Consider the following 21,898-nt stretch of genomic DNA (forward strand, 5'->3'; position numbering starts at 1 on the left):
AAATAAGAGGGAAGGGAGTGTTGAAAGGAAACAGCTGATCGGTAAGTGATCGGGAGAGAGATAAGGGATGCTAGAGGCTGCCTGGGAGGGGGGAGGTAAAAGCCCGTGGATCCTCAGGATTTTTGCATTGGGTCACCCCAAATTCACCATCAGATCACATAGCATGTCCATGGCTACAGCCTGCACCAAAAAAATCACACACCCACTGTTTCCTGGGGCTGCAATGGTACAAAAATGTGGTTACAAAGCACAGATCCACATGAATCCTCAGTATTTTTGCATTGGGTCACCCCAAATTCACCATCAGATCACATGTCTGTGGCCACAGCATGCACCACAAAAATCATACATCCACTGTTGTATTCAGAATATTTTTTTTCTTGTTTTCCTCCTCTAAAAACTAGGTGCCTCTTATGGTCAGGTGCATCTTATGGGGCGAAAAATATGGTACATACTACTCCAATGACAGCCGCACATCCGCTCTACTGGGAATGATCAAGGTGGTCATTCCGGATTTCTGTCTCCTCACAGGCCTGTGGGCAGAAATACAAGGGGAATTTGCCCTTTTGAGACAGCAGCACATATCCACGTGGCTATGCGATTCTCCTATCAGGCCAGCCAACTCGCCTGCTCACCACTGGCGAGCAACCATGGTCTCCAGGAGACCTGGCAGGAAAGTCCTTGCAAGGTGGGAGAGAGCGGACTCCTCTCTCTTTAACTTTTCAGGCCTGCCCACAAGTGGCTGATACCTGCAGGCAGTACGCAAACCGCCTAGTACCTTTGATCAGCCGGGGGTGCAATGTCCGTGTCCCCCCCAAATTTGGTGACTGCTTCTTGGATTTTTCACCCATCTTAAAAGAACAGAAACCATGAATGGTGGTGAAGTCACTACATTAAAAACCCAAGAAGACCCCGCTGGATTAGGCCAATGGCCCATCTAGTCCAGCAAGCGTCTGGTTCTTACATTGGCCAACTAGATGCCCCAATGGGAATCCGATAAGCAGGATTCGAACACAAGACCTTCCTGCGGTTTCCATCAACTGTTATTCAGAAGCATTGCAGTAGAGGCAGAGCCTAGCAGTCCTGGCTAATAGCCATTGCAAGCCCTCTCTTCCACAAATTTGTCCAGTCTTCTTTCAAAGTCACCCAGGCTGGTGGTCATTGCTGTCTCCAGTGGGCATGAGTTCCAGAGGTTAACCATGCAGCTTAAGCCAGCTGCTTCTTTCTGACCAGGGAAAATGTTTGCTTGTCGTCCTGTTCCTTGGACTATGGATGATTTACAGGGCCGGAATGGAGGATGGGGGAAGTCCAGCTGGACCCCCTCCAGTACCAGCTCCTCAGAAGGCAGAAATGCCTCACTGCAGACGATCGGATCCTTTCCGCTCCCAAGTTTCTAGCAGCTGAGAGTCTGTGGACCTTTTTGAGCTCAGCCTCCTCGAAACCCGGTGGAGGCAACTGCGGAAGAGGGATGTCCGGAAAATAATGAAGACCCAGGGGTCCACAATGGAGTTCACGGAGAAGAAGCGCAGGGCGGTGAGGTCCGCCTTCTCGTCGAAATCGGGGGCAAATGCGCCGACGTAAGCACGGACCTGTGGGAGGGGAGGGAGACAGGTTGAAAAACTCACTTGCGGCAGATTGAGGTGGCTGAGTATTATTGTGACTACTACTTCATAGAATAATAATAATAATAATAATAATAATAATAATAATAATAATAATAATAACAACAACAACAACAACAATAATAATTTATTATTTATACCCTGCCCATTTGGCTGGGCTTCCCCAGCCAATCTGGGCAGCTTCCAACAAAATATTAAAATACCGTAATGCATCAAACATTAAAAGCTTCCCTGAACAGGGCTGCCTTCAGATGTCTTCTAAAAGTCTGGTACAGTGGTGCCCCGCAAGACGAAATTAATTCGTTCCGCAATTTTTGCCGTCTAGCGAATTTTCCGTCTTGCGAAGCACGGTTTAAACGGCTTAACAAAGTCGCAAGACGTTTTCGTCTTGCGAAGCAAGCCCATAGGGAAATTCGTCTTGCGAGGCAAATCGCGGACGAAAAAACCTTTCGTCTAGCGAGTTTTTTGTCTTGCGAGGCATTCGTCTTGCGAGGTACCACTGTAGTTGTTTTTCTCTTTGACATCTGGTGGGAGGGCGTTCCACAGAGTGGGCGCCACCACCAAGAAGGCCCTCTACCTGGTTCCCTGTAGCTTGGCTTCTTGCAGCGAGGGAACCGCCAGAAGGCCCTCAGCTTTCTGTCTGGGCAGAATGATGGGGGTGGAGACACTCCTTCAGTTATACTGGGCCGAGGCTGTTTAGGGCTTTAAAGGTCAACACCAACACTTTGAATTCTGCTCAGAAACTTACTGGGAGCCTATGTTGGTCTTTCAAGACCGATGTTATGTGGTCTTCCAGTCACCAGTCTAGCTGCCACATTCTGGATTAGTTGCAGTTTCCTGGTCACCTTCAAAGGTAGCCCCACTTAGAGCACATTGCAGTAGTCCAAGTGGGAGATAACTAGAGCCTGCACCACTCTGGCCAGACAATCCATGGGCAGGGAGGGTCTCATCCTGCGTACCAGATGGAGCTGGTAGACAGCCGCCCTGGACACAGATTTAACCTGTGCCTCCATGGACAGCTTTGAGTCCAAAATGACTCCCAGGCTGCGACCTGGTCCTTCAGGGGCACAGTTACCCCATTCAGGACCAGGGAGTCCTCCACACCAGCCTGCTCCCTGTCCCCCAAGAACAGTACTTCTGTCTTGTCAGGATTCAACCTCAATCTGTTAGCCGCCATCCATCCTCCAACAGCCTCCAGACACTCACAGAAGCATAGAATTTCAGAGTTGGAAGGGGCTAGAATCATCTATTCCAACCCCTTGCAATGCAGGAATATGCAGATGTCCCAAACGGGGATTCATCCTGCAACCTTGGCATTATCAGCACCACGCTCTAACCAACTGAGCTTTCCTGTTGGTTCGTTTATTACCTGCCCTTCTTCAACATCACGTCCCAGGACAGATTTACATCAATTTAAAACTCACTACGTATTGAATAACAATGACAAACCTAGACAGCATCTTAAAAAGCAGAGACATCATCTTGCCATATAGTTAAAGCTATGGTTTTCCCAGTAGTGACGTATGGAAGCGAGAGCTGGACCATAAAGAAGGCTGATCGCTGAAGAACTGATGCTTTTGAATTCTGGTGCTGGAGGAGACTCTGGAGAGTCCCATGGACTGCAAGAAGATCCAACCTCTCCATTCTTGAGGAAATCAGCCCTGAGTGATCACTGGAAGGACAGATCCCGAAGCTGAGGCTCCAAGACTTTGGCCACCTCATGAGAAGAGAAGACTCCCTGGAAAAGACCCTGATGTTGGGAAAGATGGAGGGCACAAGGAGAAGGGGATGACGGAGGACGAGATGGTGGGACAGTGTTCTCGAAGCTACCAGCATGAGTTTGACCAAACTGTGGGAGGCAGTGGAAGACAGGAGTGCCTGGCGTGCTCTGGTCCAGGGGGTCACGAAGAGTCGGACACAACTAAACGACTAAACAACAACAACAAGAATAATAATAATCTATTCCAACCCCTTGAAATGCAGGAATATGCAGATGTCCCAAACGGGGATTCAACCTGCAACCTTGGCATTATCAGCACCACGCTCTAACCAACTGAGCTTTCCTGTTGGTTGGTTACCTGCCCTTCTGTAACATCAGGTCCCAGGACAGATTTACATCAATTTAAAACTGGGTACGTATTGAAAAACAGTTCATCTAAAAGACAAACCACAGGGAAAGGGGTGTACCCCAGAAACACCTGTCTTGGCCATCAAAGGCCGGGGTAGAGAGCTACATCTTCAGCATTACATTGTAGAGGCAGTGGGGGTGTAGTGGTTAGAGCGTATGACCTGGGAGACACGGGTTCGAATCTACCACTCAGCCATGGGTGACCTTGGGCCAGCCGCTGCCTCTCAGCCTAACTTACCTCTCAGGGTTGTTGAGAAATGGGAATCCGCGACCAGAAAGAAGAGGAGTTTCAAGAGGACTGGAGGAAATTTAAGGACTGTTTGAATAAATATTGTCATATAAAAAATTAGAAATTACTTGAAAGAAAACAAATAGGCCTAGGATGAAACTACGTTATAATTAAATAAATGGGATTTAGAATGTTAAGAAAAGTGAATAAGATGGACCATAATTGGAAATTGTTTTAGTTTAATAATGATATTGGAAAGCTGTTACTTTTAACTACAAGGAAACTCAGAAGGGAGGCACTTGAGGACGTCAACCAAGATGTTTAAAAGGTTGGATTTGTGAAGAATTAAGTTTGTTGTCACTGTTTATTTGTTTATTGTTCCTTTTTTCCCTTCTCTTTTTCTGTTTTTGTGTATCATTCTGCTTTTGTTATTGTGGAAAATTTAAAAAAATTATATATATATAAGGTGAGGAGGAGGAGGAGAATTATGCAGGCCACCTTGAGCAAAGTTGGGTGGTGGTGGGGAAGGTAGTATATCATACCGTACAACCTTTGGAGGTTGAAAACCAGGACGCCTGCTTTTTAACAACCACACGGTGTATAAATTTTATGGAATAAACTGGTAATGGATAGCAACATCTGGAGAGTTGCTATCCCAAAAGCCACTGAAATATTGTAAGCAGGAATTGCAAAAAAACCCACAACCCTTTGCTTTGGTTTTTCGGCCGTCTGCATGTGCAAAGAGCTCCCCCCTGTGGATAAAGATGGTGGTTGCTCAGTTCTGTCTCAAAACTGTTTCTTTGAAGGGGCTTCCATAGAATCAGAGTTGGAAGGGACCGCCAGAGTCATCTAGTCTGACCCCCTGCAATGCAGGAATCTCAACTGAAACATCCCTGAGAGATGGCCATCCAACCTCTGCTTAAAAACCTCCAAGGAAGGAGAGTCCACCGCTTCCAGAGGGAGACCGTACCACCATCAGAAGACATTTGAAGGCAGCCCTGAATAGGGAAGGTTTTTTGTTTGGTTTAATGTTTTATTATGTTTTTATAATTTGTCGGAAGCTGCCCAGAGCGGCTGGGGCAAGCCAGTCAGATGGGCAGAGTATTATTTGAAATATACTCAGAGTCGAGAGTGGATTTCATGCTCTTTATTCAGCTCATAGTGGTGAGGAGGAATGGAAGTTCCCCCAGAATGTCTGCTTTATATACATTATTTACACAATGGGCCCCACGTGATTGGCTAATTCCGGGATTCTCCTGTAGGCCAATCAGGTTGTGGATTCACTTCCACCTGGAACTGGATTGGGTGGCTCCTGTGGACCAATCAGACTGCTGCATTCTGGATCCTATTGTTCTAGGACCAATCAGACTGCTGCATTCTGGATCCTATTGTTCTAGGACCAATCAGATTGCTGCATTCTGAATCCTATTGTTCTAGAACCAATCAGACTGCTGCATTCTGGATCCTATTGTTCTAGGACCAATCAGACTGCTGCATTCTGGATCCTATTGTTCTAGGACCAATCAGACTGCTGCATTCTGAATCCTATTGTTCTAGGACCAATCAGACTGCTGCATTCTGAATCCTATTGTTCTAGGACCAATCAGACTGCTGCATTCTGAATCCTATTGTTCTAGGACCAATCAGACTGCTGCATTTTGGATCCTATTCAACTCAGTACATAAAAACATTATTATTATTATTATTATTATTATTATTATTATTATTATTATTATTATATTGGACATCCCTATTTTCATATGCACACTTGCAGTCTAAAGTGCTTCTCAGGTGCTTTTCTGGAACATGAGAATTGGCTCCAAGTCTCCCTGCGTTCGTTCCAGGAGGGTCATCCTGCTATATATCTAAGTACAGTGGGACCTTGGTACTTAGATGCCTTGGTACTCAAACAACTTGGAAGCCAAACACTGCAAACCCGGAAGTAAGTGTTTCAGTTTGCGAACTTTTTCCGGAAGCCAAATGTGCTCTGTTTTGAGTGTTACGCTTCCGATTTGAGTGCCACACTTCCATTTTGAGTGTTAACACTGAGGTCTGTCTGTTTTTGCTATTCATTTTGGCGGCTCTTTTTCATTTTGTTTTTGTGACTGTGTGGAACCCAGTTCAGCTACTGGTTGACTGATTGTGTGACTGCAGTACATTATTGCTTTCATTTCATGGATCCTTGGTCTTGTTGGATAGCAAAATTCATGTTAAATTGCTGTTTTAGGGGTTGTTTTTAAAAGTCTGGAACGGATTAATCTGTTTTGCATTGCTTTCTATGAGAAAGCACGCCTTGGTTTTGGAACGGACTTCTGGAACGGATTAAGTTTGAGAACCAAGGTACCACTGTAGTGGGATTTGGAATAGATGTGAAATTAACTGTCACCATTTTCAATTTTGTTGCCTTATTATCGTCTTTACTGGGTCATGCAAACCACTATTCTAAATAATGCCTTTTGTGGGGGCGGCATTGGGGATGAGTTCGTGGAACTAAGGAAGCAGTGGCTCCGCGGGCGTTACAGCCACCCTTGAACTTGGCCAAGGCTGGCCTCTGACGCACCAACCTCAACATTTGCTCTTCTCAAAAATGTCTCCAATAACCCCTTGACAACCTCCAACCTCCTCTCTTTAGAATCCTGGCCTTAAAAGGGCTCAGAATGTCCACGTGAGGCTCTGGTTCTCCGCAGGCATTTAACAGCTTTCCAAAAACAATGTAACTGCAGCGGTCCTGTAAAAACTCCCCCAAACTGCTTTCCGGCTAAGAGATCTGACACAAGACAACAAAAAGCTGAAGATGCTTATACTGTAGTTAAGGCTCTGCTAATATATACCACCTCTTCGGACAGGCCGATAAGCAGATAGTCCCTTTTCCGGATCTGCGGTTCCCAAATGCTTTTAGCAGGCACCAGAAAGAGCACAGCGGAGGCGCCTGCCTGGTATCATGAGGCAGGGAGTTCCAAAGTGCACAAAAAGATGAAGTTCCTGCAAATGCAGAAAGTGTATTGTGTGGCACTGGTAACAGCACCAGTACCGCAGACCGATTCAGCCCGACTGGCACATAAGAGGTGCAGCAATCTCCCAGGTAAACTGGTCCCAAGTTGCTAAGGACTTTCCTAAAACCTTGAACTCAGCCTGGTAGAAAATTAGCAACTGGTGCAGACCTCCAAGTACAGGTGTTATCTGTTGGCAAGCCCTCGCTCCTGCCAGCAATCGGGTTGCAGCAGCCTGCCCTAGCCACAGCTTCTGGGTCAAGCACAACGGAAGCCCCACCTAGTTGACAGTTTTGTGATTCTGTTTTTATTTATTTTATTAAATTTGTATGCCACCCTCCATCTGAAGATCTCAGGGCCTATCTGCTGTCTTATGGCGCCTGAAACAGCCCTTATTTTAGTTCCCACAACTGTTACAGTGGTACCTTGGTTCTCAAACTTAATCCGTTCCGGAAGTCCATTCCAAAACCAAAGCGTTCCAAAACCAAGGCACGCTTTCCCATAGAAAGGAATGCAAAAGGGTTTCATCCGTTCCAGACTTTTAAAAACAACCCCTAAAACAGCAATTTAACATGAATTTTACTATCTAAGAAGACCGCCAATCCATAAAATGAAAGCAATAATGTACTGCAGTCACACAACCAGTCAATCAGTTGCCAAAAAGTGCGAGTAGATAAATAGGTACCACTCTGGCGGGAAGGTAAATGGCGTTTCCGAGCACTGCTCTGGTTTGCCAGAAGCGGCTTAGTCATGCTGGCCACATGACCCAGAAGCTGTACACCGGCTCCCTCGGCCAATAAAGCGAGATGAGCGCCGCAACCCCAGAGTCGGTCACGACTGGACCTAACACTCAGGGGTCCCTTTACCTTTTTACAAAAGCAAAAGGAGGTTCTGTTTTAAGGATTGGGAAGTTAAGGAAATCCGACACTGGCGGAGAAAATGGCGCATGGTAAAAGCGTGATGAGTGAATCAGCATATTAGAAAATCTACTGAGTAAATGAGAACGGGAAAGATACAGGAATAAAAGGTAGAAAAAACAAACTTATACGTGCGAGATAAGACAATGTTTCAAACGCCCATGGAATTTAGTAGTTAGACCTGAGAGAAAGTCAGAACTTTGTATCCATTACTGAGATACCTCTGGAAACACCATTTGGGAAATAGTATTGAGCGCAAGGACTTTTTGTATCTATATGAATGTTTGAGAACCAAGGTACCACTGTATTTGGTTGGGTGGAGGAAGGTGGGGCAAGGGGGGTGGCGGGAAGGGAAACGATTCCCTGCACCTTGGCTTGGCTCTCCATCGCAGTGCACAGCCTGGTGATTCAGCTGCGGTTCCTGCTTTGCAGATGGTTGGACTAGATAACCCCTGGGTGTCCCTGGAGTTCTATGAAATCAACAAAATTAACCAATTAACTTGATCCAAGGAAACCAGTTTTTCAAAGTCTCATGGTCATTTATACCTCCAAAGCCCCCTGCCTCTTAGCACCCCGCAGGGAATTCCAACATCCCCTCAGCAACCTGGTAGCCACATTTTGAACTCACGGTACAGTGGTGCCTTGGTTCTCAAACGCTGAAAACCCAGAAGTAAGTGTTCCGGTTTTTGAATGTTTTTTCGGAAGCTGAACGCCCAATGCAGCTGTTGGCTATTGTTTCCGGGGCACTTGCACCAATCAGAAGCTGCACCTTGGTTTTCAAACATTTTGGAAGTCAAACGGACTTCTGGAACGGATGAAGTTTGGCGCTTTTGTTTTTGCTATTTATTTTGTGTTTTTGTTTTTGAGGCTTTCTCGGTTAATATGTTTTTCTGACTGTGTGGAACCCAGTTCAGCTACTGATTGATTGTGTGACTGCAGAAATGGATACAAGCCCCCCATCCAAACAATGACTGTCATCAGTGCAGGTAAGGAAAAAAATTAATTTAATTTTTTATCATCTACAATACTGTCTTATTTATTTTATAGTAAGTTGATTATTGCTTTCATTTTATGGATCAATGGTCTCGTTACATAGTAAAATCCATGTTAATTGCTGTTTTAGGGGTTGTTTTTAAAAGTCTGGAACGGATTAATCCGTTTTGCATTACTTCCTATGGGAAAGCGCGCTTTGGTTTTGGAACACTTTGATTTGGTGCGGACTTCCGGAACGGATTAAATTTGAGAAAATACCACGGTATTTTCCAAGGACTCTTGTTCCCTCCTCCCAGTAATGTTTCTCCAGGAGGACACAAGTTTCTTGCATTGATTTCCACAATGTATATACCGTTTATTTATTTAGTAAATTTGAATGCCTCCCTTTGTCTCAAAGGAGGCCAGGGCGCCAGACAACATGCAGTGAAACATCTCCAAAACAATTCCATTGCAGATGCTGTTCTCGGAAAGATCTCAGCTTCAAAGGCTGGTTATAATTCAAGATAACAATCAGTTAAAACTGTTTTAAAAAACAGCAACCAGACACTGCAGAGCCACTGCTGTTAAGATTGCTGGGCTAGGACCTTGGAGACAAGGGTTAAATACTCACTAGGTCAGTGTTTCCCAACCACTGTTCCGCGGCACACTAGTGTGCCGCGAGATGTTGCCTGGTGTGCCGCGAGATGTTGCCTGGAGGGAGGCGGGCGAGTCGGGCGGCGAGAGGCGGGGCGGCGGCGGCGAGGAGAGGCCGCCCAGCGCGGGGCTCTCGCCGTCTGCCTGCCTGGCTGCCTGCGAGCTCGGCGGGCAGCGCCTCCGTCTGCAGCGCCCGCCTCGCGGCTCTCATTCCCTGCCCCTGCCAAAGCTTACCCAGCCAAGCCGCACTCTCCTTCCTGCCTCGCTTTGCTGCCTCCTCCCCCCCACCCCCAAAGCTTGGAGGTTCCCCGGCAAGGGGGAGGGAAAAAAATTGAAACTTACACTTTCGTGCGTCCCTCCCGGCGTGACGCTGCGCGCTGACGTCACGGGGCTGTAATGGTGGTGTGCCTCGAGATTTTTTTCATCAAACAAGTGTGCCTTTGCCCAAAAAAGGTTGGGAAACACTGCACTAGGTGACCCTGGGAGGTCAATCGGCTGCTTTTAGCCTAGCCTACCTCTCAGGGTTGTTGTGCAGACAACGTGGGGAGAAAGAAGGGTATTATGTATGCCACCTTGAGTTTTTCAGAGGAAAGAAGGTGAGATAACAACAACAACAACAATAATTTATTTATATCCCGCCCTCCCCAGCTGAAGCCGGGCTCAGAGCGGCTAATAACAGTAAAATAATACAACATTCTAAAATCATTTCATTCTAAAATCAGTTCAAATCAAATTAATGGCAACCATTGGGCTAGAGTTCTGTGAGGATTGCCAGAGGAGGGGGTCAGGCTGTGCCCTGGTGGAACAGCTCCATCTTGCAGGCCCTGCGGAAAGATGTCAAGTCCCGCAGGGCCCTAGTCTCTTGTGGCAGAATGTTCCACCAGGCTGGGGCCACGACCGAAAAGGCCCTGGCTCTGGTTGAGGCCAGCCTAACCTCCCTGTGGCCTGGGACCTTCAAGATGTTTTTGTTTGAAGACCGTAAGGTCCTCTGTGGGACATACCAGGAGAGGTGGTCCCGAAGGTACGAGGGTCCTAGGCCGTATAGGGCTTTGAAGGTTAAAACCAGCACCTTGAACCTGATCCTGTACTCCACCGGGAGCCAGTGCAGCTGGTATAGTACCGGGTGAATGTGATCTCGCAGCGAGGACCCCGTAAGGAGTCTTGCCAAGGCATTCTGAACCCGCTGGAGTTTCTGGGTCAGTCTCAAGGGCAGCCCCACGTAGAGTGAGTTACAATAATCCAGTCTGGAGGTGACCGCCGCGTGGATCACACTGGCTAGGTCAGGGCAGGAGAGGTAAGGAGCCAACTGCTTAGCTTGGCGGAGATGAAAAAATGCCACCTTTGTTTTATATATACAGTGGTACCTCTGGTTGCGAACGGTATCCGTTCCGGAAGCCTGTTTGCAGCATGAAAAGAATGCAGCCTGCAGTGGTAGGTCTGCGCACGCATGGGTTGCAATTCATCGCTTCTGCGCATACGCATGACATCATTTTGTGCTTCTGCACAAGTGAGAGCGGCGAAACCCAGAAGTAACCCTTTCCGGTACTTCCGGGTCGCCGCAGGACGTAACCTGAAAGAATGTAACATGAAGCGGACGTAACATGAGGTATGACTGTAAATGTACTACAGTGGTACCTCGGGTTACAGACGCTTCAGGTTACAGACTCCGCTAACCCAGAAATAGTACCTCGGGTTAAGAACTTTGCATCAGATCAGAACAGAAATCGTGCGGCGGCAGTGGGAGGCAAAATTAGATAAAGTGGTACCTCAGGTTAAATAAAAAAATCAACTAGAATTAAACAAAGACTTAACGAGATGCCGGCTACAAAACTCGTTTCACTGAACTAATCAGTTTCCTCAGAAGGAAATAAAGAAATGATAAGATTTTAAGTGATATCCAACAAGCTCAAGAGCAGGGCTGAAAATGCTTCCTCGAGTTTACAAAGAAGGTATGAAAACCTCAATGACTTTAAACATAGCCCTATTCTCTTGAATAGCCCTATTCTCTTAAATTTTTGTTATTCTATAGTCAATTACTTCTCGTTTCAGGGATTTTCACGATAATTTCTTTTGTTCTGTGTAAATCCTCTTTCAAACCTAGCTGCTGGTGGATCGGGGCCACTGGGGACCACCGACAGGGACTCCCTCGATCAAGCATCCCTTGAGATATCCTGGTCCCAAGTTGGGAAGGGCCTTGCCAATTGACCCAAGAGCCTTGAACCTTGCCTAGGAGAAGACAGGAAAGGGCAGCTTCAGAATGGGGTCAGCAGCTCAAAAATAGCCGTTCTGGCTCTAGAAACTGGCCTGCATTTGGCAATCTGCCAGATGAATCAGATCTGGCACCAAATCCGGCCAAGCCTGAAGACTTTTACGCCGGTTGGCAAACATCCATTTCTCGCGTTAACAGGGTTCCTGCTGTTCCTGGGCCACTGTACTCTCAACGTTCAGTTCTGAAAAGACACTTTCGCTAACATTGACTTCCTTCTTCTGTCTCCTTGAGAAAATGTCCTTTAAAGTGGGGGGGGGGCAGGCTGGCAGACCAGATGGTTCTCACCCCTAACCCTGCTGTGGTGGCCAAATGTGAAATATGGGCAGAGAAATCTAAATTTAAGTTGACTATTTACAAGCTGGAGGAGACTCTTGAGAGTCCCATGGACTGCAAGAAGATCAAACGCATCCATTCTTAAGGAAATCAGCCCTGAGTGCTCCCTGGAAGGACAGATCCTGAAGCTGAGGCTCCAAGACTTTGGCCACCTCATGAGAAGAGAAGACTCCCTGGGAAAGACCCTGATGTTGGGAAAGATGGAGGGCACAAGGAGAGGGGGACAACAGAGGACGAGATGGTGGGACAGTGTTCTCGAAGCTACCAGCATGAGTTTGACCAAACTGCGGGAGGCAGTGGAAGACAGGAGAGCCTGGCGCGCTCTGGTCCAGGGGGTCACGAAGAGTTGGACACGACTAAATGACTAAACAACAACAATAACATTTACAAGCTGGAACATAATTCAGAGAAGGGCAACCAAGATGACCCGGGGCCTGGAAACAACACCTTAACGGTTGAGGGAGTTGGGGAGGTTTAGCCTGGAAAAGAGGAGACTGGGAGGAGAAAGGATAGTCACCTTCTGATGGCCTGTCACATGGAGGATGGAGAAAGCTTGTTTTCTCCTGCTCTGGAGGGTTGGACTCAAATCAGTGGATTCACGTTACAAGAAAGGAGATCCTGACTCAACATCAGTACAAACAACAACAACAACAATTTATTATTTATACCCTGCCCATCTGGCTGGGTTTCCCCTGCCACTCTGGGCAACTCCCAACAGAATACAGCGGTACCTGGGTTGTTGAACGTAATCCGTTCCGGAAGACTGTTCAACTTCCGAAATGTTAGACAACTGAGGCTCGATGGGCTGTTGGCAAATTCAATGGAGAAAATTGAGAAACACGTCTCAGAAGCCGTTCAACTTGTGAGGCGCGTTCGAAAATGGAAGCAATTACTTCCGGGTTTTTGGCGTTCGAAAACTGAAATGTTTGGCTTCTGAGACACTGGGAAACCGAGGTTCCACTGTATTAAAAACACGGCAAAACACCAGACATTAAAAACTTCCCTAAACGGGGCTGCCTTCAGATGTCTTCTAAAAGTCAAAAAGTTGTTTATTTCCTTGACATCTGGTGGGAGGGTGTTCCACAGGGTGGGCGCCACCACCGAGAGGCCCTCTGCCTGGTTCCCAGTTTGACAGTGGAACAGACTTAGAAAGTGCTGGCATTGGAGCCAGCCGTGCACCCCACCCTCAGAACAGCTGGATTCCTCGGCTCTGGGCCTGTTGGATCAGGTGATCCCTGTTAGATCAGGCGAATGGCCCTTTTGTTCCAGGATCCTGTTCTCACAGGGGCCAACCAGATGGTTGCGGAAAACCAGCAAGCAGAGAGTTTTCCTCCTTCCTGTGCTTTCCAAAAACTGGTACCCAGAATGACTTCCCGCTGTGGTGCACAGAGCCCAGCCATTGTGGCTGGTAGCCTTTGCTATACAGTACATTTTACGCTGGTGGGAAAGCCTGTGGCGAGTTGACTTCCTTGATCTGCTAACAGTTGCTAACTTTTGATGGGTAACTCCAATGTCTCTGCAGATCTCCCTTCTCAGAGTTGTTTAACTTTAAATAGACCCCGGGACACCACACAATTAAAATGCTCTTATATCACTTGAAACAGCCATGGCTTTCCCCAAAGAATCCTGGGAGCTGTAGTTTGTTAAGCTGTTAGGACGCCCTTTTTCCCCTCCCAGAACTACAGTTCACAGGGAAGAGAGATTGATTGTCAAACAGAAGACTGTCTTCTGTAAAGTGAAGGAGTTCAGTCTCCCCGGGGTAAATATGGGCCTAATTTGCAGGTCTATAGGGAGGACTCCTGTGATAATGTACACCAAAGGCTCTGAATGCTGAAAGCACTGTAATAAATGTGAACGTGGGTGGCGCTGTGGGTTAAACCACAGAACCTAGAACTTGCCAATCTGAAGGTCGGTGGTTCGAATCCCTGTGATGGGGTGAGCTCCCGTTGCTCAGTCCCTGCTCCTGACAACCTAGCAGTTCGAAAGCACGCCCAAAAGTGCAAGTAGATAAATAGGTACCACTCCGGCGGGAAGGTAAACGGTGTTTTTGTGCGCTGCTCTAGTTCGCCAGAGGCGGCTTAGTCATGCTGGCCACATGACCCGGAAGCTGTACGTTGGCTCCCTTGGTCAATAAAGTGGGATGAGCGCCGCAAACCCAGAGTCGGTCACGACTGGACCTAATGGAACAGTACCTATTTATCTACTTGCACTTTGATGTGCTTTCGAACTGCTAGGTTGGCAGGAGCAGGGACTGAGCAACGGGAGCTCACCCCGTCGCAGGGATTTGAACCGCCAACCTTCTGATTGGCAAGCCCTAGCTTATAAGTAAATCTGGCACTGATTCTGACTAAACAGAAAGGAAGAACTTTCTGACAGTAAGAGCTGTTCAACAGTGGAACAGTCTCCCTCTGGAAGTTGTGGACTCTCCTTCCTTGGAGGTTTCTAAGCAGAGGTTGAATGGCCTTCTGTCAGGGATGCTTCGATTGAGATGATATTTGGTCATGGATGATCTTGTTGAGATTTCTGCATTGCAGGGGGCTGGACTGGATGACCCTTAGGGGTCCCTTCCAACTTTACGATTCTATGATTCTATGCTCATTTGTTCAGCCTTGTCTCTCATGGCTAGATGTGCCGGCCTCAAAGCCCGTTAACCACACATGGCAGGGCTACACAACTAGATTGCGAACTGGCTTTCCTAACTGAGGCCTCATCCTGCCCGCAAAGCGCACCAGGCAAGGACCACAGGTAAGCCACTGCTACGGGAGGAGAAGGCTGCTCTCTTCAAGCTGCCTTGCTTTGTGGGTCCTGCACATCATCTCTGCTGCAAGCAGGATATTGGAGTTGATGGTCTCTTTTGTCAGACTCAGCAGGGCTGCCTTGATGACCAGAGATCTGTCTTAATCTTCTTTGCTCTGTTCCAGACATGCCGTGCGTGTTGGCTAAAAAATGGATGCTGTTGGCCGGCAGCGCGAAACATTCTCCCGACTGTGTGCAAGTAACCAAAGCAAGTTCTCAAATGCATCAACATTAGTCAGTGTTCCCTCGCCGTCCCGTTCCAGAAATCAATTAGTTAGCAGCTTTTGACTCGCAGCAAGCCGCAAAGAATCCGATAAATCTGAGACTTGTCATTATCGGTGCTCCGAAAGCACAGCCGGAATGTTTTGCAGCTTAACCAAGAGAGAACAGCGGCGAGCCTTTTCTGTTACCCAGAACCGCTTCCCACGTCCAAACACCGCAGAGGGCAGCTGTTCTTTCCATCCCTGCTCTTGTGCTAATCTCAGAGAGGTGTGATGTGATGATTCTCAAGAAAACCAGTGCAGGGCTCAGAGCCCTTAGCCACAACAGCGAGGGCGCAGTCAAGGTCCGCTGTGATGTCCCATAGCAGGGTTGGGGTGTGACTTACGGGGCAATGGTTATGGGGCTTGGGAGATATATGCTTCTGTTCTCTGGTGGGGCAGCGGGGGGAAGTTAAAGCGACCTGATCAAATTCTCCTTTAGTCTCAGTCATTGCTGCAAGAGAACGCGAGTCATTTCAGAAAGCTAGGGAGAAAGAAAGGGCAGGTGGATCAGAGACCGGGAGAGGAGCCTACATTTTGCACCGTTTCAAAATCTGTTGGCATTTGCCCCACGTTGGGCAAAAGATTCCTGCACTGCTGGGGGCTGGACTAGATGACCCTCGTGGTCCCTTCCAACTCCACGATTCTACAAAATCTTCTACAAATGACAGAGAGGGGTTGTGTTGGTTTCTGTAGAAAGTAGCCTACTGCAAGGGGTGAATTTGGCATTTCTTGTGTCCCCCTCTCTCAGTTTCAGCTCTGCTCACTACCGGCATGTGGCCCCCATATTCTTGCCCAGAAGTGAATGCAAAAGTCCCCTGCCCCTTAGTAATGCATGCATGTGACTTACTCCCTAGCGCGTCCACTCCTGCAGCCTCCATTTCAAATTTTCTCTTTGTAACTTGATTATAAACTGAGCTCAAACTGCACACACTACAAAACGTAAAGCGATACTTTTAGCATTTTCTCCTCCCCCCCTTATTAGGCGAATAGCTATTTAAAAGCCTGGAGTATCTTATATACACCCTGTTTTTCTAAAGCCCTTAAACCCAACAACATCTGCCGCAGGGAAAGCTGCAAAACCTCAGGTTGGGAGACTGCTGCTGAGCTAATCTGGGATGTGAAAAACAGCCAGACGTCCTTTTGAATGCACATGCATGATGATTTGTGGTCACGATGCTATCAGGGAGGTCACACGTGATCACGATTTCAACGCCGGTTGCACCTGCAAAAGCTTGGGGGTTGATCACGCTGCTTCATTCCCAGTCGGTGCATATCTTCCTGCTGAAATCCTGTAATTTTTTTTATACCACAAACGTTCTGTTTCATTTTCTTTGCTTCTTTTGCATGCACTGTGGCCCTCCTAGGCAGCAATAACGGGGCATGATTAGGGAAAGAGACACGGACCAAACCAAAGCGAGATAAATCCTCCGCTAATGAACTATTCTTGTGTCAAGAACATGCTGCAGAAAACACCCTCAACCGCCGGGCCATTATCTCTAACCAATTTGTTCTAGAGATTGATTGCAACGTGGATGGAAAACAGACGCCAAACTGTCACCCCCAAAAGTGAAAGCAAGCATATGTCACGGATATTTTGGCCAGGCCAATGAGGATGTTAGAAAGGAGAATCCAACCCGCCTTGTGTGAAGCCCCCCTCTTTCAGAATTCTGCCTCCAGGGAGCAGCCGGCGTAAGATCTCTGCCTGCTGTGATTTCCCCCCCCCTTTCCTAAAACAATTCCAGCCTGAGTTAATAGCTGCTAGATCATTTATCACCGCAGTCCTGCTATGGCCCAGGCTCTGTTTTCTGTTAAATTAAGCAATCTGCGAGGGCTTCAGCAGAAGGGACAGGAAGGTGCGCAGTTATCAAAGAGATGCAAAAGGGAGATTAGAGCTAAAACTGTTCAGGGAGGCATGAAACATGGAAAAGACACGTTTGCTAGCAGAAGTCGCCGGCCCTCTTCTAATCAGGTGCGCAGATCATCGTGTGTGGCAGGCAGGGGCCAACTCGGCCCTCCAGATGTTTTGGGACTACAACTCCCATCAACCCTATAGCTAACAGGAACAGTGGGCAGGGATGATGGGAATTGTAGTCCCAAAAACATCTGGAGGGCTGAGTTTGCCTATGCCTGGTGTATGGCATCTGTGCCCCTGCAGGCAAGACTAAAAGGGTGGAACCTCCACTCTGGGTGGCAGTCTACCAGTTGCAGGGAACCACAACCGGGGTTTTCTGCTGAAGTTCTGCTTGCGGGTTTCCAACAGGAATCTTGTTGGCCACTGGGAGAACAGAATTCTGGACCAGACGGGCCATTGGCCTCATCCTGCAGGCTCTTCGGGTGTCCTTAATATTATTATTTTTCAAATATTTAATGCTGTACTGTTTTTAACATCTGATTGGGAGCCGCCCAGAGTGGCTGGGGAAACTCAGCCAGATGGGCGGGGTATAAATAATAAATTATTATTATTATTATTATTATTATTATTATTATTAAGTGTGCTAATTTATTGTTACTGTTGTTAGTTTTATTAAATTTCTTCAGCACCTTTCTAACAAAATCTCAAGGTGTCCCACAAAGAATACACAATGAGAAGCAAAGTAAAAAATGAGAATATAACGGTGGTAACAGTAATATCACTACAAACAGCAAAATCCACATCAGTCCACCAAAAATAAAAATAGAAAAAATAGCACTGAGACGATTCTGTGTCTCCCGACCTAATTTCACACAGTCCTCAGTTTAGTTTTTAAATCTATCTACCTGCAAGAAACGCGGGTGGCGCAGGGGACTTGCAGATCAGAAGGTCGGAGGTTCGAATCCCCACAACGGAGTGAGCTCCCGTTGCTCGGTCCCTGCTCCTGCCAACCTAGCAGTTTGAAAGCACGTCAAAGTGCAAGTAGATAAATAGGAACTGCTCCGGCGGGAAGGTAAACAGCATTTCCGTGCGCTGCTCTGGTTCGCCAGAAGGGGCTTAGTCCTGCTGGCCACATGACCCAGAAGCTGTACGCCGGCTCCCTCGGCCAATAAAGCGAGATGAGCGCCGCAACCCCAGAGTCGGCCACAATTGGACCTAATGGTCAGGGGTCCCTTTACCTTTATCTTTACCTGCAAGTGTGACCATGGCAGTGTTCTGGCAGAAAGTGTTTGCAAAAGGGGGTGGACCATCTCTCTTCTGTCTCAGGCCCCACAAGATGCTGGGTTCAGCCTGGCCCACGGCTGGCTGGCACAAGGAGACCCTCTGGTCTTCCTCTCACCCCAAGTCTTTCTCAGCTCCAGCTGCGGATGCCAGGGGTGCCTTTGAGAGGCACATGGCAATGTGGTACTTGAGATACCTACTCCATGCTCTCTAGGCATCTAGACATACACAGCCGGGGGAAGGCTGCCCCCCACCAAGGACCAAAATGCTGGAGGCAGGAGCGCCAACTTGAATTAAATATTGTGGTAGCCCAGGTAAGCCCTGCCCCACATAATTCATCACATAATGTGGTGCACACAAACCATTTGAATGCCAGTCAACTTTGGGGGCCCCTGACCCCCTCAAATATATTATTTGGGGGGCAAAGCCCCCTCAGTCCCTCGGAGTTGGCTCCTATGGCTGGAGGTTCCCTGGAGAGGCCCTGTGGAACACCCTCCCATCGGATGTCAAGGAAATAAACAACTATCTGACGTTTAGAAGACATCTGAAGGCAGCCCTGTTTAGGGAAGTTTTGAATGACTGATGTTTTAATGTATTTTTAATCTTTTGTTGGAAGCCGCCCAGAGTGGCTGGGGAAATCCAGCCAGATGGGCAGGGTAGAAATATTATTATTATTGTTGTTGTTATTATTATTATTATTATTAGTGGCGTAGGGTGGGTTGTCAGCACCTGGGGCAAGGCAAGTAATTTGCACCCCCTAACCCGTGGATTTGCGCCCCCTAACCCTAACCCCCAGATGTTGCGCCCGGTGTGGCCGGCCCCCTCTGCACCCCCCACGCTACGCCACTGATGATGATGATGATGATGATTATTCCCTCTGGGCGCACAGAGCGCGCCTTCCGACGGGGCGTTTCCCTCGACGGCCAGGGCCTCTCCAAGGCGCACAGCTCTCCCGTCCCCCCCTCGTAGCGTTACTTACGATCATGGGCAGGGAGCAGATGGTGAAGAGGGCGGTCATGAGAGCTAGCAAGACCAGCTGGCCCAGCTCCTCTGTGCGGCCGGCGCCGGGAGGCGCTGTCGACGGGGCGCCGGGGCCACCGCCGCTTCCGTGCGCTCCGGCCGGCTGGCTCCTTCGCGGGGGTTGCCGGCGCGCCATGCGGTAGAGGCTGCGCATGCTGACCAGGTTGCAGAGCCCGATGGCGAGTCCCAGCGCGCCCAGGAGGCTGGCGTAGAGCACCGAGTAGGCCCGCCCGCCGCCGGCCATGCGGATGAAGCACCAGGTGCCCGGGCAGTACTGCACGATGGCACCGAAGCCCAGCAGCGGCAGGGCGCAGAAGAGGGCGCACAGCGCGCCCGCCGCGACGGTTAGCAGCGCGCCCAGGCGCCGGCTGGTGTGGCGCTGGTAAAAGTAGGGGTGTCCCAGCGACAGGCAGCACTCCAGGGCCATGGCTAGTAGCAGCATGGTGGGCGCCAGGCCGAAGAAAGCCATCAGGAAGGCGAACAGCTGGCACAGGCTCCCGGGGTTCTCGTCTCCAGCGTCGGCGACTGCGTCTTCCCCGACGGCAGTTGCTGGCGGCGGCCAGAGCTCGCTCAGGCTGCGGTTGCGCGCATAGGCAGCCAGGACGATGGGGCTGAGCAGGCACTTGCCCAGCAGGTCGGTGGCGGCCAAGGCGCTGACCAGGAGGTAGAAGGCGGACGCCCTTGGGCGCCCCCAGCCGCCGGCGCGCTGCAGCCGCGCGCGGAGTTGGTGCTGCCACAGGATCCCCAGCGCCAACACGTTGCCCAGCAGGCCGGCCGCGAAGAGCAGCGAGCCCGGCAGCGCCGACTGGCCGCCCTCCAGGTGCCGGTTGGCGCGGCAGCGGTAAGCGCCGCCGCCGTCCATGGAGCCGGCGGCGGGCGAGAGCGTGCGCCTCGACGGGGCGGGCAGGGCGGGACGCGTGTGGGGCGGCGCGGCGGGGCGAGCCGTGCCTATGAAGGGGCGCGGGGCGGGGAGGGTGGGCAGGGGGGTGGACGGCCTCCCGCAGACGGGGCGGGGGCTAAGAGAAGGAAGCGCTGCCCTCGCCGGGAGGGCGGAGAAGGGGCCGTTTGTTCCCACGGGGAGCCGGGAAGGAATCGCGGCTGTCTGTGGGAAGGGGGCGGGCGGGAGCAAGGGAGAGCGATGGAGTCCTTTTATAGACGGCAGGCGGCAAAGGGTCGGGGAAAGGAGAGGTGCTGGGGCTTAGGGTTGCCTAGCAAGGCACCTCCTCTGCCCCAGAAACCCTCACTTGCAGCGCCGAGAAGGGTAATAGGTTGGGTACAGTGGTCCTGCCGAAAGGTTGCCTGCGACAAGGGCGCACTGCACATGCCCAGAGGCACTCTGCCCGTCCTCACTTGCCTCACCGCCACTTCCGTCCGGATTTGCAGCAGTAACTCGGAAAAAGGGATCCACTTCAGGGTGTTTTGGGTGGGGGGATTTCGCCAGTCAAAGGCGCATAGGACGGCAGTGCGGCAGGGCATCTGCTTTGCGTGCAGAAGGTCCCGGGTTCAGTCCCTGGCTGGCAGCATCTCCACTCCAGGTAAGGCCCTGTCCAAAACCCCGGAGAGCCGCTGCCATTCAGAGCACGTAAGGCGCAGCTAGATAAGGGTCTGACTCAGAATAAGGCAGCTTCATGGTATGAATTGCCCTCAGGTGACCAGATAGGGAGGCTTTGCAAAAACTGGTTCTTTGAGGGGGAAGGGTCATAGGTGACCGGGAGAGTATCTGCTTTGAATGCAGGAAGTCCAAAGTTCACCCTCAGGCCTCTCCAGGTAGGATTGAAGGAACCTGCCCCTCAGGAAGGTCAGCCCACTGGAAGATGAACCAAAAGCATCTTCCTATCTCCCCAGGTAAAGTTCCAGCACTGCAGAAGTCGAGGGGAGGGAGGGATCAATCAATCGTAGAATCATAGAGTTGGAAGAGACCACAAGGGCCATCGAGTCCAACCCCCTGCCAAGCAGGAAACACCATCAGAGCACTCCTGACATATGGTTGTCAAGCCTCTGCTTAAAGACCTCCAAAGCAGGAGACTCCACCACACTCCTTGGCAGCAAATTCTACTGTCGAACAGCTCTTACTGTCAGGAAGTTCTTCCTAATGTTTAGGTGGAATCTTCTTTCTTGTAGTTTGGATCCATTGCTCCGTGTCCGCTTCTCTGGAGCAGCAGAAAACAACCTTTCTCCCTCCTCTATGTGACATCCTTTTATATCTTTGAACATGGCTATCATATCACCCCTTAACCTCCTCTTCTCCAGGCTAAACATGCCCAGCTCCCTTAGCCGTTCCTCATAAGGCATCGTTTCCAGGCCTTTGACCATTTTGGTTGCCCTCCTCTGGACATGTTCCAGTTTGTCAGTGTCCTTCTTGAATTGTGGTGCCCAGAACTGGATGTCTGTCCAAGCTTACCTGGGAAGCTGGCCTTTGACAGGAGGGAAGCCACAGCATTGGCAAGACCAGTGAACTTGCAGGTTTTGTTGGCCTTCTAAGCCCTCAACCCCAGTGGAACCTTATGTACAGTGGTACCTCAGGTTACATACGCTTCAGGTTACATACACTTCATGTTACAGACTCCGCTAA

General features: G+C 49.4%; 1 protein-coding gene across 1 annotated transcript; it reads right to left on the reverse strand.

Annotated features, from left to right (window-relative positions):
• Positions 1–391: 391 nt before the first annotated feature.
• Positions 392–20,802, reverse strand: LOC308592686 (prostaglandin D2 receptor-like; the record flags this gene model as incomplete). Its single annotated transcript, XM_081204296.1, has 3 exons — positions 392–1,589; positions 19,286–20,428; positions 20,686–20,802. The coding sequence occupies 3 exons, from the start codon at positions 20,800–20,802 to the stop codon at positions 1,356–1,358; spliced, it is 1,494 nt and encodes a 497-aa protein (XP_081060422.1). The 3' UTR covers positions 392–1,355.
• Positions 20,803–21,898: the final 1,096 nt, after the last annotated feature.

The sequence above is a fragment of the Podarcis bocagei genome (genome assembly GCF_964188305.1).
Source record: "Podarcis bocagei genome assembly, chromosome: 1".
Classification (NCBI taxonomy): Eukaryota; Metazoa; Chordata; class Lepidosauria; order Squamata; family Lacertidae; genus Podarcis; species Podarcis bocagei.